General features: G+C 45.0%; 1 protein-coding gene across 4 annotated transcripts; it reads left to right on the top strand.

Annotated features, from left to right (window-relative positions):
• Window positions 1–1,725: 1,725 nt before the first annotated feature.
• On the top strand, window positions 1,726–15,885 carry CBLN2 (cerebellin 2 precursor). 4 transcript variants are annotated; one of them, XM_085605908.1, is made up of 4 exons: window positions 1,726–2,009; window positions 4,299–4,749; window positions 14,018–14,137; window positions 14,681–15,885. In XM_085605908.1, the coding sequence occupies exons 2-4, from the start codon at window positions 4,414–4,416 to the stop codon at window positions 14,876–14,878; spliced, it is 654 nt and encodes a 217-aa protein (XP_085462034.1). In that variant the 5' UTR covers window positions 1,726–2,009; window positions 4,299–4,413; the 3' UTR covers window positions 14,879–15,885. The 4 variants fall into 4 exon arrangements, with proteins under 4 accessions (XP_085462034.1, XP_085462036.1, XP_085462037.1 ...); XM_085605910.1 differs by lacking the exon at window positions 1,726–2,009 and adding an exon at window positions 2,043–2,176; XM_085605911.1 differs by lacking the exon at window positions 1,726–2,009 and adding an exon at window positions 2,374–2,398.
• The last annotated feature ends 1,504 nt before the right edge of the window (window positions 15,886–17,389 follow it).

The raw sequence follows: 17,389 nt of genomic DNA, 5'->3' as shown, positions 1-17,389 counted from the left end.
GGATTCACGCAATAGCGTGACCTTGCTGATTAGGCGATAAAATTATCGCCGCTTTCCGTCTGAAAACGGACGCTAATGCAGCGATAATGTTATCCCCGGGGCTTGACAATATGCCCATTAGACATTGTAAATTAGGGTGAAGTGAAATGAAGAGAGCACTTTGGGGCAGATTTACAAGCCCCATGCGCCACATTTACGCTGCCGCTGCGTCTTCTGTGATGCAGCGGCGGCATAAACCATGCGCCATGTTGTGCCTTATTAACAAGGTGACTCATCTAGGGAGATGCTTCACGTTGTAAAGCCCTGCGCCACATGAAACCTGCGTTAGATTTCATGTGGGCGTTCCGGCGCAGGGTGGGCGTTCCGTCGCAGGAACGCCTCGTAAAAGTGACACAGTGAAATCTACAAGATTTCACTGAGTCACTTTTCGTCCATGCTGCGTCAAAACCTTGAAGCAGGCGGAAGGAGTGACGCAGCATGTTAGGCATAGGGCGCTCCTGAGCATTGCTGTAGCCGCGTCGCGCTTGCGACATGACTCCAGCAATGCGCCGCCCTTACGCCACAGGATGCGACATGCATCGCCCTATCCTTGTGCCACGGCATTGCGGCGCATTTGTGGTGGCGCAGGGAGGGAATTGCGTGTCGCATCTTTTCTGGCGCATCGCTGCTGATTTGCAGAGATACGCCAGAACTCGTAAATCTGGCCCTTTGAATGTTATGGCACAGAAGAGAGAGACAGTTGTGGGGCAGATTTACAAGAACTGACGCATCTCTGCATATCAGCAGAGATGCGTCACTTAATTTGCGTCACGCACAAAACCCTTGCTCCACTATGGATGCATCGCATTTACAATGCGGCGCACCATGGTGCAAGGATTGACAGGTGTGTGACGCATCTGTCCGCGTAAAGGTAACGCATTGCTGGAGTTGTGTCGCAATCGCAACGCAACACCAGCAGTGCTCAAGGGCGGGCTATACTTATTGTGCTGCGTCATTCTTTTAGCAGGCGTAAGGTTTTGACGCAGTGGCGTCGTAAAAGTGACTCAGTGAAGTCTTGCAGATTTCACTGCGTCACTTTTGCGAAGCTTTCTTGCGTGGGAATGCCCACCCTGCGTACATTATACCTGACGCAGCTATAATGTGACGCAGGGCTGTACAACGTGACGCATCTCCCTAGATGTGTTACGTTGTACATGTGTTGCAACGTGGTACATTGTTTATGACGCTGCTGCATCACAATTGTGACACAACGTGGCGTTAAAGTGTTGCAAAGGGCTTGTAAATATGTGTCTGAGACCCTGAGAAGGCACAAGGTGTGAAGGGGGAAAACGAAAGGGCAAGGGGTGAGAAGGGAGAAAGTTGTAGAAGAAACGAGATGAAGAGAGAGAGAATAGGAGGAAAAGAGGACAAGAAGAGAAGGAGGGAGAGAGAGAAAAGGAATTGAGGAGGGGATTAAAAGAAGAGAGAGAATAAAATAGGAATGCAAGAAACAGAGGAGTTATGGAGAGAAAAGGAGAGATGAGAACATTGAGAAACTGCACGTGATCGGAAGAAGAGAGTGGGGTGAGCAGAAAAGAGTGTGAGAGTGGATATCAATGATAAGAAACAGGAAGACGTTGACAGGCTGAGAAGGGGGGCGAAAGAGGTAGAGAAGAACAGGTGAAAGAGGAAACTAAAAGGGGAGAAGCAGAAGTTCAGATTAAGCGAAGAGAGACGTGGGAAAAAAGAGAGAGTGCAACGGGCGAGAGAGTGCGAAAGAGAGAGCGATGAAACAATCAAGGCGAAAGGAAGGCTCAGACAGGGAGAGGCAGCGGGGGAAAGGGAACAGATAGGTGAAAAGCGCGGGAGGAGGGAAGAGAGCGAGAGAGTTTGCGATGGGCGGGAGAGATTGAGAAGACTCCTGCTCACATTTCCTTTCCGCCAGCACAAGCTTTGTTCAGCTCCTACAGCGATCCGACTTCACACGTCGCAACCTGGTCACCCCCGCTCTCCCAGCATGGACCTCCCAGGTAACGAGACCTTGTTCTGCGCTTGTTGGCTCAGGCAGGACCGCCGCTCGCCACTCGGGCGTTAATGCCCCATATCTCAGCACAGGGGGCAGATTCAAATGTTTGTGCTTCAGGGGCGAGGCAGAGCCCCGGGGCAGGCTGGACAAGCAGTGCCAGAGGCGAAGAAGGTTTGCTGCTAAGAAGCTTTTCTTTCATCTCTTATATTGCCTAATTGATTGAACTGTATAATTAATTAGCTTGTAATGTGTCCCTGGAAATCAGAGTTAAGTGACCCCGGGAATGGGTTAAAATGCAACTTGGCGCAGAACTTTATTAGTGATGAGTGATTTCCCAGAAGGAGAGCCGTTCCCGAGCTGGGGGGTTTGAGGCTGCGGGGCTTGGCTGCAAAGGTCAGTGGTTTGCAGCCGGCTTGTTTGTGCTGCCCGCGGCATGCGTGTGCAGCCGTGCTGATGCAGCATGTCAGCTGGCATGCACTCGTGGGCATGTGGAAAGTACCCTCAGTGGCCCATGCTGGCAGGGAGCTGCAAAGCAGGTGCCCTGTCGGTGGGCGCCGTGTGACAGGGCAGGATGCGGGAGAGGGGGCGCTGCGGACGTCTGCTGTCACCTCTGGGAGTGTGCCGTCCCTTCATTGTCTTGCGCTTTTGTTCGCGTCTGTGCGAAGTTCGAGTTGAGTAGGCACGGCGCTCCACGGCGGTCCGGCAGCCCTCCCGAGCTGGGTCAGGCGAGCGCTGGCTATAGGTGACATTGCTTGTGCGCTTCCGCCGTCTCTGAAGGAGTCACCAAACTTTCTCGGCGCGCAAGGTAACGATCTCTTTGAGACATTGCCCGTTCCACGGGTTTGTGAGATACATCTGGTGCAGAACGGTCGGATTCTGTACAGATGTTGGCAAAGACGCGAACGGAGAATGTGCTGCCTTCTGTTTACCAGAGACCAGGCAGATTGTGGCGCTACGCTTCGTTGTATCACTATGTTATATTAGTGTGTTATATCATGCTGTTACATTAGAGAGGTACGCCAGTGTTTTATATGAGGATTATTCTAGAGTGCTAAACCTGTTTGTTATAGTATTGTGTTATGTTAATGAAGCAATGTGATGTACAGGTGTGCTATACCCGTGTGTTAAGCTCTTATGTGATATTATTGTATTATACCCGTGTGTTATGCAGGTGTGTTATAGCATTGTGTTTTATCAGTGCCCGCGTGCTCACACACACACACAAATACATGCATACGCACTTATCAAAGCTTTCCACTTATGTGTTAGAAACGTGTTTTATATTACTATGTTATATACCTGTCTGCTATTGCCGTGTGTTGTTATAGGACACCCCTATAGCAGTCGACATTGTTCATTGTAGCAGTGTGCAATATAATTGCTTTGTGCAGTTTGTTTTTGAGTATGGTACAACAGTTTGCGAACCAATGTGTCACACCAGTCTTCTATGCCAGTGACCCACACCATTCCTCTCTGCCAGCGTGTTAAACCAGCTTGTAGTATCAATTTGGTATAGCTACCCGTCTTTTACCGCCTGCTATACAAGGGTGATGTACTAGTGTGTGTACTGTACGTAGGGCTGGGAGTATTCTAATGGGCTTGAGAATGAAAACTTACTGGCGTACGATTTTTGGTTAGCCCAAGACAAAAATACCCACAATGGACGAATACGCATTTCTTTTACTTCAGCCTCTCGTCATAAATCAGATAATCCCGGAATAAAAGACGAAAAATTAAAGTCTCTCTTAACCGATGGCCGATATGTTTCTGAGGCATATTGGTACACCCGGAATGGTTTATAGACACTGCTTTGATTTGTACAGATTCGTTTACAAGTCTTTATATATGTATGTTTTATAAATTATTACAGGAGCATGAACACACGTCCAATAAATTTACACCGGCGTGTGGGGACTTTTGTACAGGAAAGCGCTATCTGGGAATATATTTTCGATACTGCGTTTAGACTTCGATATACGCAGACACAGATACACGTAAACTTTTGTCACATAAATGTAAACTTTGTATAGCGCTATCTGGGACATTTCTCTTTTAAACCTTTAGTTTGACATAGGGATGATTTAGAAAACAGTAAGCTTTTGTACATGTGCTAACTGAAGTTGGTCGGTTTTTTTTTCTTAAAATGTCGGGTATGTTAAAAAAAAGTCGGGATATTCAAGAATGGGGTACGCTGACGTTTGTGGTGGGTCGATAGTCATGCACAGCGTGCCACTTGACACTGTTAGACCGTTCTTTGCAGCAGCGATCTGACGCCCTGTCTTCTCTCCCACAGGCTCTGTCCGCCTCTCGGTCTGAGGATTGCCCGTCTGGAGGAGCGCTGTCCCCGGGGAGAGACTCGCCCCCGCTCCGAGGAGCTCGGGTCCGGCAGAGCGCCGGCCGAGGGAAGGATGCCGGCGCCGGAGAGCGGCAGCGCGGAGACTGCGCGGGCCCCGAGCTGGCGCTGTTGTTGCGGAGGTGCGCTGCCTGGGCTGCTGCTGGCACTACTGGTGCTTCTCGGCGCTCCCACCGCCCTTCTCGCTCAGAACGACACGGAGCCCATCGTCCTGGAGGGCAAGTGCCTGGTGGTCTGCGACTCGAGCCCGTCTTCTGATGGCGCCGTCACCTCCTCCCTGGGGATCTCCGTGCGCTCCGGCAGCGCCAAGGTGGCCTTTTCGGCCATCCGGAGCACGAACCACGAGCCGTCCGAGATGAGCAACCGGACCATGACCATCTACTTCGACCAGGTGAGGGGCTTCACTCGGCGCGGAGTATGTTGAAGGACAGGGGGCCTCCCGAGAGAGTTGCTTCACTATAGGTAAACTTCGGGACACTGGGGCGCTGCCGCGGAGCTGCGCACGGAGAACTGTAGGGTACAGAAAGTCGTTACAGGTGCTACAGGCGGAGCACAGTCGGTTACTGTGGCCCTATTAAAAGGGCCCCTCAAGGGAAGCTGCATGCTACCGTGGCTCTGTTACAGAAGCTACAGGGCGCGAGGGCTGTTTTAAAGGCGCCACGCACCGAGAACAGTGGCAGAGAGAGTTGCAAAGCACTTCTATGTAAATCTCGTGAAAGGTGCATGACACTGGGACGCTTTCACAGGGGCCACCCTTCGGAAGACCGCTAGGTGCAAGGGCTTGTTTACACCACGCGCAGTTAACAGCTGTTTGAGTTTCTGTGACAGGGTACACCGAGAAAGCTACGACGTATTGTGGCTGTGCTACATGTAAACTCGGGGAAAGCTGCGCGACGCTGGGGCATTGTTACAGGGGCCACTCCCCGGGAGACTCCTAGATGTGAGATGTTTGCAGGAGTAAGACATGGAGGGCCTGAGGCTTGTTGACAGGCATCGTACAGGGAAAGATGTAGTGGACTGTGCTGTGTTACAGGGAAAATAAGCGAAAGCTGCATGGCACCGGGACACAGGGACACAGTTACAGGGCCAAACTCCAAGAGATTGTTGTGTGAGAGGTTTGTTTACAGGAAAGACATGGAAAACAGTAGGGTCTGGGACTCTGACAGGGATCGTATGTGGAAAGCAGTAGTGCACGTTGGCTGTGTTACAATGGCCACCCAGTGAAAGCTGTAGTAGACTGTGACTCAGTTACAGGGACCACCCGGTAAATCACCATGGCAGTGTGACTTTATTACAGGAGCACCCTGCAAGGACTGCTGGCTTCAGGCACTCTCTCGCAGAAGCCACCAGCGGACCGCTGTAGTGTACAGGGTCTATGGCCAGCGGTCAATGGCAGAGACCTGCAGGGTACTGAGTGAGGCCTCTTGTAGAGACTAGGAGAGTCACAATGCACTGTGGCAGGTGCTGAGTCACCTAGAGTAGGGCCCAGTCAGGGGCGTAGCTTCAGGGGGGTGTTTGGGGTGTTACACCCCCTAATAATTGTATTCTGTAGTAAATAGTAGGTGGGCGGAATTTGCGTAATGGCGTTACGCAAATCTCTGCGAAACGGTAAAAAATCTCCGCGAACACGCAGAAATTCCGCGAACACGCGGAGTTGCTTGTTCGCGATGCTTTTTTCCTGTTCGCAATTGTTGTTTGCGTGCTCGAGGAGAAATATCTCGCGAACATGCATTTTGAGAATGCGAACAAGCAAAAATTTCGCGAAATCGCGGAAAGCAGACCTTTGAGCAATTTTGCGTTCACCGCGGAACGCGAAATTACGCAAATTCCGCAAATTCCGCGAGCGGAACGGAATTTGCTGCCCAGGCCTATAATAGTTGGGATCAGGTCCTTTTTAGTCGGGTATGATGAGGTGTCTTTTGTATTTCGCCAGGATTTTTATATGCACTCACGGACTAAAAACCAGCACACACTCACACACCCTCTAGCTCTCTATTGAAGTTCTTAAAAAATGTTGGTTATTTTACAAAGTATTTTGTTGTAAGTACTGCTAACAATCCACACTACTCTCTCTTTCCACTGCCCCTTAAGCCCCCCTCATGCCCTGCTTCTCAGATAATGTATGTTAAGCAGATATCACCGTGAATGTTGGGAATTCTGAAGCTCACCCCCCCAATGTTACTGACCAAGCTACGCCCCTTGTTCCACTCCACTGTGGAAATGGGTAGGACCACCGAGTGAGATCAGCAATGTCCGGGCACTGTTAGCAGGACACAGCCAGAAGAAGTGCAGGGTCCAGGGACTCTTGTAAGGGGCCAGACAGTGAGAACTGCAGGGCACTGGCGCTGCGACAAATGGCACCCCGGAGAGTAGTAATCCAATGGGGTTCTGTTGCAGGAGACATCACAGAAGAGCTGCAGTTTATTGGGGTCTGTCAGGGGGCCACTGCAGCAGAGCAGTAGTGTAATGGGGTTCTGTTCCAGAAAAACCATATGAGAGCTTCAGTGCAGTGGGGTCCCTTATGAGGCCACTTCAGCAAACCAGTAGTGTTATAGGGTTCTGTTACAGGGGGCAACACGGAAGAGCTGCACTCCAGTGGGCTCTGGTATGGGGAGGCTTCAGTGGAGCAGTAGGGTAAGTGAAACCCCCAGGAGGGCTGCTATGCAGTAGGTCTGTACCACAGTCGAAACACGGGAGGGCACCAGTGCAGTGGGCTCTTCCATAGCAGTTGAACACACACTCTTTAGGCAGGTATACCAGGTGCTTCTGTGCAGTGAGCTGCAGTTTAATGAGGTCTGTTATGGGGCCACTTCAACAGAGCAGTGGTGTAGTGGCGTTCTGTTATAGGAGAAACCCTACTAGCGCTGCGGTGGGGTTTGTTATAGGGACACATCAGCAGGGCAGCAGTGTAATGGGGCCCTGTTATAGGGGACCCCCAAGAAAGATGCTACGCCTTGATGCTGTGATACAGCAGAAACCCCGGTGCAAGGATGGACTTGGAACTGAAACCGGCCCTGGCAAACAGCTCGGCCGGCCCTCCTGGGGGAAGGGTGGGGTAAGGCTGAGCTGTTTGCCAGGGCCAGTTTCGTCCGATTTTGTTACAGGGGGCCGAAATTGCCAGCCCCCTGTAACAAAAACTGACCCCCCCATTGGCCCAAAATCGTCCCCCACCCTAGCTGCCCACCGGGGAAACGCCCAGTGCCCGTTTCGGCCAGTCCGGCTCTGCTCCTGGGGCTGCAGTGGGCTCTTCCATAGCATTCGAACACACACTCCGTTGGCAATATACGTCCCAGTGGCTTCTGTACAGGGAACAGGAAGACATTTTGAGGAGCGGCTTGTGGTAGGGATCTCTTTAAAAGGTTTAACTAGTCGGGAAAATCTGGTGCTTTTTTTTGGGAAAGGGAGGGAGAAGCTATCGGATGGGATATTTGAGGACACAGCAGCCACACATGATCGGTGAATAGCACACTATCTCTCATAGCTGTAGAAATTTGGGCAACCAACAGACATGGTAATGAAGGGCCTTCTCTTTAGAGGGATGGACTTTTAGGTTAAACTTGCAGTCTGGCGAGCGTCATGTAAGTGCCTGGTGTCCTATAAACTCCATCTTTTAATTCTGATCATGCATGGGAGGGGCACATAGTGCTTTCTTTTGCATGCATAATGACCACCCCCCCTGTTCTTTAGAGATTTTATGAGAACGTGATAGGAGGGTTCTATGGTGGGCCTTTACAACAGAGGCACCCTCAGATCTGAGTAAGGGTTCTCTTGGTGATCTGGAAGACCAGAGTTTAAAAGAGTAATCTTTGGTGTCATTCTGTTCCTTCGCGTGGACACAGAGAGAGGGTGGCAAGGCACTGTCTGACGACTGTCAGCACTAAGGGGGGTCCGGTGTAGACTAGTGTATCCAGGGTGATATGCAATGTGCTGAAGGTCTGTTAAAAGCCTTTTCCAGGGTCCCCGTCTTCCTGGTTAGTAAAATAGGTGTATTCACGTCTGATACCCTGGACTTCCGAAGGAGTGGGAGGACATGAAGGCACGATCCATGGCGGGTGTGAAGATAATGAGACATAATGGGATAGCGGAAGGGATAAGTCTATTTCAAAGTTACCTTGCTCTTATATTTAGGATTTTTTAAGACAGAGAAGACCGAATGGGCCTGCTTTTAAGCCTGGTTTTTGAGACAGCTTTAAAACATACATAATATTTATACAGAGAGAAGCTTTTTGTCAGTTGGCTCTATCCACTGGGCTGTTAAATTGTATTTTACATTTCATTTCCACCCACTTGCAGTATGCAGTATGTGGCAAAGGATTAGCCCGCTTTACCCTTTATCTCCCTTCACTTTGAGTGACCGCATCAGGCCCTTGCACATTGTCCACATCCACTTAAAAATAGTTCCTTTCTGTTCAGTGATAAAACTGGTTCAAAGTGTGCTTTATTTTTTACTTTTTAGTATTAATTATTTTAACTTATATCACTGGCTATGTATTTTATCTGAACTTTGGGTGCCCACTTAGATGGTGATTTATTTTTGTCTCTTTTTATAAAGTTGCTATAATAAAGTGTTTACGTGATACTCTTTCTTTGTGTCTGCCTGCAATTTGAGTGCTTGGTTTGATGGGGATTTATTATTGTCCAGTTTACAGATAATAATAATAAATAGCTTAACTGAAAGGCTTATTATATTAAGAAATCACTTGTAAAGCCACCACCTAGGTGGATTTTCACATTTTTCTTGTGATGACATGGCAGCCATGTTTAGGTGGCTGTATGCTTTTAATCTATTTTTTCTTTTGGCCTATGCTTGGTATAAAAAAAAATAGCAATTGCCCCGGTGAAGGCCAAACATGTTGGCTTTGCCAATGCTTGTTTGTTAGAGTAGCTGTTGGAGGATCTAGAGTATGTCCTCATGCGGATATATCATTGCAGTAGAAACAACGCCACCAAGTTCATCCTTACGTAAGCAGTCATTGGAGCGTCCCCTGGTACTGCAGACCCTGATAGCATGAATGTTAAAGATGAAATATTGCAAGGGGCTGGGCCAGGTGTTTTGCTTTGCAATTTTATACTGTTTCACCATTGAGTGTGCAGCAATCCTTAAAACTTGAACCAAAGACCACAACATATGTCCTTCTACAACCTCTCAATAAAACAGAAGGTGCAAAGCAATGGTGGCCATGGACGGGAACAAAAAAAGGCACGCCTCTCATGAGACAAAGGTGAATATGGAGTAAACCTTTTCCAAAAAATTGCAAATCACACTTGGGGTAAACTCAAAGTAAAAAAGCACATCGTTCAAGATGCTAGTAGAAAACAAACACCAATCAGGGATGCCCTCTTTTGTTTCGACCTGTGAATGTGCTGTCTCTCATGAGCTTGGAAAAGGCCATGAGGATTTTGTGTGTGTTCTTAGCCTGTCAGCCCTTTAAAGGTTGTTGCTGCATTACCCCTTCTTTAAAGGAAGCCATGCCATGCATCCATTTCATTCGGTATTTTGATTAATTGTTGATCACAATAAGCCAGTTTTTTTATTGTTCAGGCCTTAAATTAAAAGGAGAAATGTGGAAATGGCTCAAGGTGCATATCAGCAATTCGAATTTGAGATATGTCAACTTGAGGGCTCACAAAATTTGTTTTCTATAATTTAGGGTTTAGAGCTGAAACTCGTGACCCCACTGAAGGGCTTTAAAATGCGCGTTTCGTATTCACATTCCATCCACAGCATGTGAGAACATTGCACTGCTGCCCGTGTTGAAAAGACTTTTACAATTTGCTCCAGAACTAGTTGGAAAAGTAGAGCAGAATCTTGCTAGATTTGAAACCTGGCTCTGATGCTGTACTTACTTCACTTGGCAACTTTGAATTAAAGGTTTTGTCAACAGTGTTTCATTGAAATACACCAAGCAATTAAATGCAACGGAGAAATGGAACGCTGTACTTGGCACCGTTAGTTTTGGGGTCGCAATGGTAAAATTTACATTGGTGCAAATCGACCTCATTATGACTCGGATTTTTTTTTTCTATTTCAGTTTCTTGCATTTCAACGACGTCAGTGCTTAAAAGGGGGGTTGTCGCTATTTTTGGGGATAATAAAATGCACGGTAAATTTGCACAACGAAGCAAAATAGATTTTTTTTCGAATTAACTACCCTAGTTGATTGAATTTTTCTTGTTTCATTACAATACCTATCAAGGTGCACACACAATGGACTCACCGAGGGCTTAACAATAAAAAAGGTGAGCTCGCAAAAACCTAGGAACATTTAACATCGTTTTTTCATTTTTGACTGTATCTATCGCTCCGTTTTTGTGTAAGTAGAAAACGGTTGTGAGGCGAGAACACCTCTATGCAGTATATTGAAAAAGAGCTGCACAAGCTAGGAACCATCTCAGCTTACTCCGCCTTTTGTTTTTCGGTCAATGCTTTCAGCATAAAGAAAATGGCGCTGAAGATTAATTAAATAGTCTTTCTCAGGCTTCGAAGTTTAAACAACACAGGCGGTTCTGAGATGCCATTCTCCTACCCTAAAATACGCAATCCTCAAATGTTATCAACCACATAGGACAATGCCTTGCCAATACATCAGTGCAGAAATAGTCCTACAAAGCCACAATCATGGTTTTTTGAGAAAGAAGAAATTGTTGTAGTTACATTTCAGATTTCCTGGCTTTAAAATGCATTTACATGCATGCATATCTAAAATGTTCATTTACATGTCTTTCTAAACCCCCCGCTCTCCTTTTGTTCTTTCGCATTCTCTATGCGTGTGTTGTGTGTGACCAATTAATAATTCCGTCATGCCCTGGAAAATGAACAATATAAGACTTCATGAAGCAATCAGTATAGTTTCAGGGCACGTTGATGACAAAAGAGTGAATGATTCAAATATGAGTCGCTTGCATGACATACAATAGATGACACATTCACATATCAGGGCGTAACAAAGGCCCCACCAGCCCCAGCGGAGCAGGGGCGGGGCAACATTTCAAGGGGCCTCCCAAACCTTCAGCCCGAGGCCTATGAATATCTGTGAGATATGTGAGACTCAGGTGGCCCATATCACATTTTTTTTGTGGGTGTGTGGGGGAGTTTTATATAGCACAAACTCGACCCGAATGGACACATTCATTATATTTTTGGGCATGGGGAGATTAAGTGATTTGCTCAGAATCACAGGGGGGCTCATAAATGAGCCCCTGCGTCACTTTTGCGCCGCCGGTGCGTCACTTTTTGTGACGCACCAGTGGCAGAAAACATGCGCCATGTTGCGCCATATTTACAAAGTGACGCATCTAGGCAGATGCGTCACTTTGTAAACCCCTGCGCCACATTATACCTGCGCCAGGTATAATGTATGCAAGGGGGCGTTTTGACGCAACAAAGGGTCGTAGAAGTGACGCAGTGAAATCTACGAGATTTCACTGCGCCACTACTAGTGTGCAAATGCGTCAATTTCTTGCGCCTGCCTCACAGCAGGCGTAAGACTGACGCAGGCCCTTTCACATGGGGCTTGCCCCATGTGAAAGGACACATTGCTGGAGTTGCGTCACTTTTGTGACACACTCCAGCGATGCGTCACTTTTGCGCCTACCGATACGTCTGAAATACTGACGTATCTGTGACTCCTTGCGACATGATGCGTCATACTGTAAATATGACGCATCACTGGAGTCGCAGGGAGGGCGCAGTGAAAAGTGGCACATCACTGTTTTCACGCAGTGATGCGTCACTTTTCATAAATGAGGCCCAGGATGTTTGAGCCTCCCACAAGACTGGAACCTGGTTCCCCAGCATCAAAGTTGAACACTCTAGCTGTTAAGCCATATCATCTCCCCATTCAGTGGGGGTTGGGGGGGCATATCACATTCTTCAGGGGGGGCATCATTTTGCATTACAACACTGTCATATTTCATTTAAAATGATGAGAGAGTCATACATATATGCAGTGAACATACATACAAAATGAACAGTTTCAACCACATGCAAATTGTATGTTAGGTTATTTTGTTAGAGCACAATCGGCAGCCTTAAGACCAAACTTCAGTGTGCTGCTAACTCACAGAACTGAGAGACAAGGCGAGCAAGGATAATTAGGACTAGAAACGGACATCTCGTAGACAGCGATGATTTTCACAGCCTTTCTGAAGTTAATGTTTAATATTTTCTTTTTATTAAAAAGACAAAAAAATAATAAAATAAAGTGGCATCTTTCGCAACATAGTTCCTTTATGTTCACATTCCAACAATGAAAATTAATTTGCAGCACATTTTCACATATGTACGCCAGACATAGCTGGAAAAATCGTAAAAAAATGTTATTTTCGATTCTGAGCTGTCTGCTGTGCAGTAGATAAAAAGCATATACCCCGTTATCGTGTAGTTATTTTATAACATCTCGGTAGCTAAAGTGGCCTTTGCATAATTGGTATAAAAATAGTTCAATCGCATGTGTTCTGACACATCAGTTTCAAACACAGTGTTCTCATGTCACAGTCTGACTGACACATTACATGTGTTCTTCTGAAATGTAGGCAACATCCTCCGGAAACTGATAACCTGGCATCTAAACCTTAATCAAACTCAAGCAATCCATTCAAAACTTCTCTTTGAGGGTGACATTACCTGAATTGACACTTGTCTTTTTTGTCCTCTCATGTAACTCTGATAACCCCCCCCCCACCCCTTTACGATTATTAGGAGGTAAATTTGTACAGCGATGGGATTTCAGATTTCACGAGAGAACAACTACTGCGAACACGTCAGCAGTTGATACCGCTACATTAACCACAATATCTATGCACGTAATATTTTTCACACTCTTTCCCACATTTTAGATATTCACCACTATTTTCATGTTTTTGGGCAAGTTCAATGAAAAAGATCAGGAATTGATGGTGACAGATGTAAATATGTGGTTCATGCAGTAGCATTTGCTAGTCGGCGATAGCACATTGATAAAACAATATGTCACCTTCTAACCAAACATTTCACTCCATTACTCAGCATGTCTGAAATCTGTAGTTTTATCCTGTGTATGACATGATCATATGTGCAACATCCTCTGCATGACTGAGTTCTCAACACCTTTGCACTTATGTAACGCTTGTTAAGGGACACAGTTCAATGTTGATGCAATCAAGTGTGGAATTTGTACACTCAACGTGTATGTGTGTGTGTGTCTGTGTGTGGAATGTATCTGTGTGTGTCTCACTATGTTTGAAGATGTGTCTCCAATGAGGCCTGCTTTAGGGAAAGGTTAGGCAAGGGAGTTGCTTGGAAATAACAGAAAATAACAGGCTCTGGTGTGCCAAATGGGATCCACAAACAAAAACATTTAACCTCATGCCTGGGGTTAAGGATGTCAATATTTTACTTCGACTGAGGTCACAAAATGCTTTCCTCCAGTCCTGTTGTCTTTGCACTCATCTATAAAATACTGCATGTTCACACTGTTTTCACTTAATACTATAAAGTGTGTTTCTGTCTTTAAAAACATTTAAAAAAAAAAACAAAAAAAACGTTACTGTAATGGCAAGTTAAAAGAAAATCTATCCTCACAATTTTGTAGCACACCATATTTAAACGTAACTGATACACTGTGAAAAGACGGCACTATTTTGTACATTATTGGCTAAACCTGTCTTTTCTTCCCCAGGTGTTGGTTAATATAGGCGACCATTTTAATCTAGTCTCCAGCGCATTTGTGGCACCAAGAAAAGGCATATATAGCTTCAGTTTCCATGTGGTCAAGGTCTACAACAGACAAACCATTCAGGTGGGTGATGATATCTCACTGCAAGGAAAAGAAAAAATTACAGCTACAAGTTATCCACTAGGCATTGTAATATACCTTGATAAAAGTCATCCTTGTCAGTACAACATGCTGTTCTTTGATTAAAGGGATACTAGAGAAATCTCAAAAGCAGATACTTCTGTTCAGCTCTACTTAAAAAATAAAGACTTTTTTCTGGTAATCTAAGAAGAATACATTTATATTACAGAAGATGATGTGCACCAATCAAATTCCTTGGCACTGTATAACATCTTAAAGGCAGATAATATATACTGGTGTGTAGTGTATTCAGAAAATATTCAGTCAATCTCACTGTATAGCATGTGACTACTCACAAGGCATGTTATTAATGAAGCAGAGTTGATAGACTTGTGTTACACAAGCCTCATTATAGTAAGGACTATGCAATTCAATATTTATAGAACCACTGGCAGGCAGCTGGGAAGGCTGACAGTATCCTTGGGAAGCATATGCAATTTTTATCACGCAATTATATTAGTCGTTTGACACTGTGCTTCTTTCTAGGTCAGTCTAATGCAGAATAACTATGCAGTTATTTCAGCATTTGCGGGAGATCAAGATGTGACAAGAGAAGCTGCCAGCAACGGTGTGCTGCTGCTCATGGAAAGAGCCGACAAAGTTCATCTCAGACTGGAAAGGGGAAATCTTATGGGAGGCTGGAAATATTCAACGTTTTCTGGGTTCTTGGTCTTTCCGCTCTAAAGAAATCCCTGAAAGACCGACAAGAGCCAGACGTTGGACAGGGACACATGATTCAACAATGAATGAATCCGAGACCCCGGCAGAACATGGCAATCATTCCACTAAACCCAGGCAACCAGCCAAGTTGGCAGATTACCATCAAACTCGAATATTTACTTTGAATATTGGCATTTCTTCAGGAACCACCACCTCCAATTAGTCTTAGACTGCAGTGATCTTTAGGATAAATGAAGTAAGCAACCTGGGAAATTTGTACCTGTGATTGTAAAGTCAATTTCGGATTTTATTGTTGGAAATCATAGACTTTTTCCATTGTCGGTCTGAGATAAATACTCGGATCACCGCACTTGATGTCAAGAATCATAACGAGAAGAATTGAGGACCTGACTGAGTGTTCTTGCAATGCTTTCTTTTGTGTTTGTACTGTATAGCCTTAAGACACGATTGGCTTCAGTCCAGTAATGTATCTTTTTTGGGAATAATGAACATTACTGTGTCAAGAAGTGCTTTATCAAGAGAAGCAAATTTTGCACGATTGGAATATCCTACAGTAATACGTTTTGTGTTGTTCGTGTTTTCCTCGACATTTCTTTTTTTGGCGGTGCTGAAAGAAATGTAATCTAGATTTATCATTAAAGCAAAATATATACCTGTAGATCAAGCAAAGCTTACCAATGCACCACTGCCCTTTCCTGGAAAGATGACTTTGAAATTCATGGAGAACAATGCTGATGATTCATATTTGAATTTGGTATAGGTTACCACTGCCCAAAAGTACTATCAAGCCAAATTTGCTTATGGCCACCACACTCAATATGTAAAGGGTTCTTGATAATATTGCCAAATGAATCTCTCCACTTTCCATCCCTGACTGTATTGGTAGCTGTATCTAGTGTGTATAGAAGTGTTGTTCACCACTGCTTGAGCCAACCTTGAGAGAACACCAAGGCGCTCACACCAGACTCCCCTTTCCTCTAAATTAAATAAAATATATCTTTATTACAGTATTCACATTCTGTGCATTGTTTTGAGATACGCCCTCAATATTCCCATGCTTCATTTGAACACGTTGATCTTGATAATGAGTATGACGGTGAGAGTAGGATGGTTGCCACACCTGGTAAATGCAGTCATCACCAGGAGAAGTAGTTACCAGGTGAAATCAATACCTCTTATTATACTTTTTTAAAAGTAGGAGTTACATGTGTGTATTGGTGCTTTCCGCATCCCATTTTGTATATCAAAATACTTGGTAACTTGTAATGCTCTCCCTGTTGTAATTCACCAAGGCAAAATTGTGGGGGTGTGGTAATTACCAAACATTTTGGAATCTCAGCCCACATGCAAAGAAAGTTAGCACAGAAATTGACAATATCATCTGACTTACAATTAGGGCCTATGTGGGGATGCCTGGAAATGTAGATTGCATTAGGAGTGGATGCACATCCATTCAAAGACAACTTTGTTGTTTCTTTGGAAAGATCAGATATCTTTATATAGAGTGCCATATAGATGTAAAACTATATACTGAAGAAGTGATTGTCAATATGTTAATCCTCTCTAAAAATCCAAACAGTATAGGGTTTCATAATTGTTAATTCATTTAACAAAGTGTAACGCAGTATATTCTAAGTTGGTACAATGGTTACTTAATCAAATTCACAGTGGCCTCTGGTGTGTGATAGTCAGATACTAAGCTGCGGAATGTACCATTTATGAATCAGGCTCTCAGGCATTCACTACTTTTTAGCCATTTGCATTAATTCCTCAGTCAGCTCATTATTAAGTGAGACCTACAAACCCATTGTTTGGGGGTTGTTATGCCACAATTTTCAAGTTAGATTCTATTCTGTATCTCTAGTGTCTGATTCCCTGTCCCAGGATCTGGTGGTTCATTTCCCATTAAATTCTTCCAGGGTATGTGGGTAATCCGCTACTTCCTGTTTATGGTGGTTGCACTTTGGGGTGCTGAATTCAGTCTGCTCATGAGTCCAAAGTAGCAGGACTACAGATATTTTTTTTCATAAAGCAGTTGTGAGGTGCCACAAAGTGCAGGTGGTTGATCAAATTTCTAGGCTTGTGTATGTGGGAAGAAGGCGTTGTCTGCCACTACACTCTTTCTCTATTGTATATGTATGCAACATATAGTATGCCCTTCTAGGGCTTGGAATTGTGATTAGATTTTTATTAACATCTTTACTCATTCTGAAAATCATTGTTGTACTCCTGGTACCCCGTCATAATCTCACTCTGTTAAAAATAGAAAGTGGTGCACTTGACACGTTTTTTGACTTCCGAAAAAAGGATTCATTTGTGGTTGTTCAGCTGATTTCATTTTGCTATTCCCTGGCGCTGCCTATTAGCATCCCTTGGTATACCTTCTTTCATAATATCAGTATCTATCTATCTATCTATCTATCTATCTATCTATCTATCTATCTATCTATCTATCTATCTATCTATCTATCTATCTATCTATCTATCTATCTATCTATCTATCTATCTATCTAT

Source organism: Triturus cristatus, chromosome 5_1, assembly GCF_964204655.1.
Source record: "Triturus cristatus chromosome 5_1, aTriCri1.1, whole genome shotgun sequence".
NCBI lineage: Eukaryota > Metazoa > Chordata > Amphibia > Caudata > Salamandridae > Triturus > Triturus cristatus.
The sequence above is the reverse complement of the archived record's forward strand: the minus strand, read 5'-3'. Positions and strand labels throughout refer to the sequence as shown.

What these genes read in the sequence shown, in the direction of transcription:
- CBLN2 (XM_085605908.1), top strand. Translation starts at nt 4,414, where the DNA reads ATGCCGGCGCCGGAGAGCGGCAGCGCGGAGACTGCGCGGGCCCCGAGC. An exon ending in TGACCATCTACTTCGACCAG is followed by an intron (nt 4,750 to 14,017) that starts GTGAGGGGCTTC and finishes TTTCTTCCCCAG; the next exon opens with GTGTTGGTTAATATAGGCGA. An exon ending in ACAACAGACAAACCATTCAG is followed by an intron (nt 14,138 to 14,680) that starts GTGGGTGATGAT and finishes GCTTCTTTCTAG; the next exon opens with GTCAGTCTAATGCAGAATAA.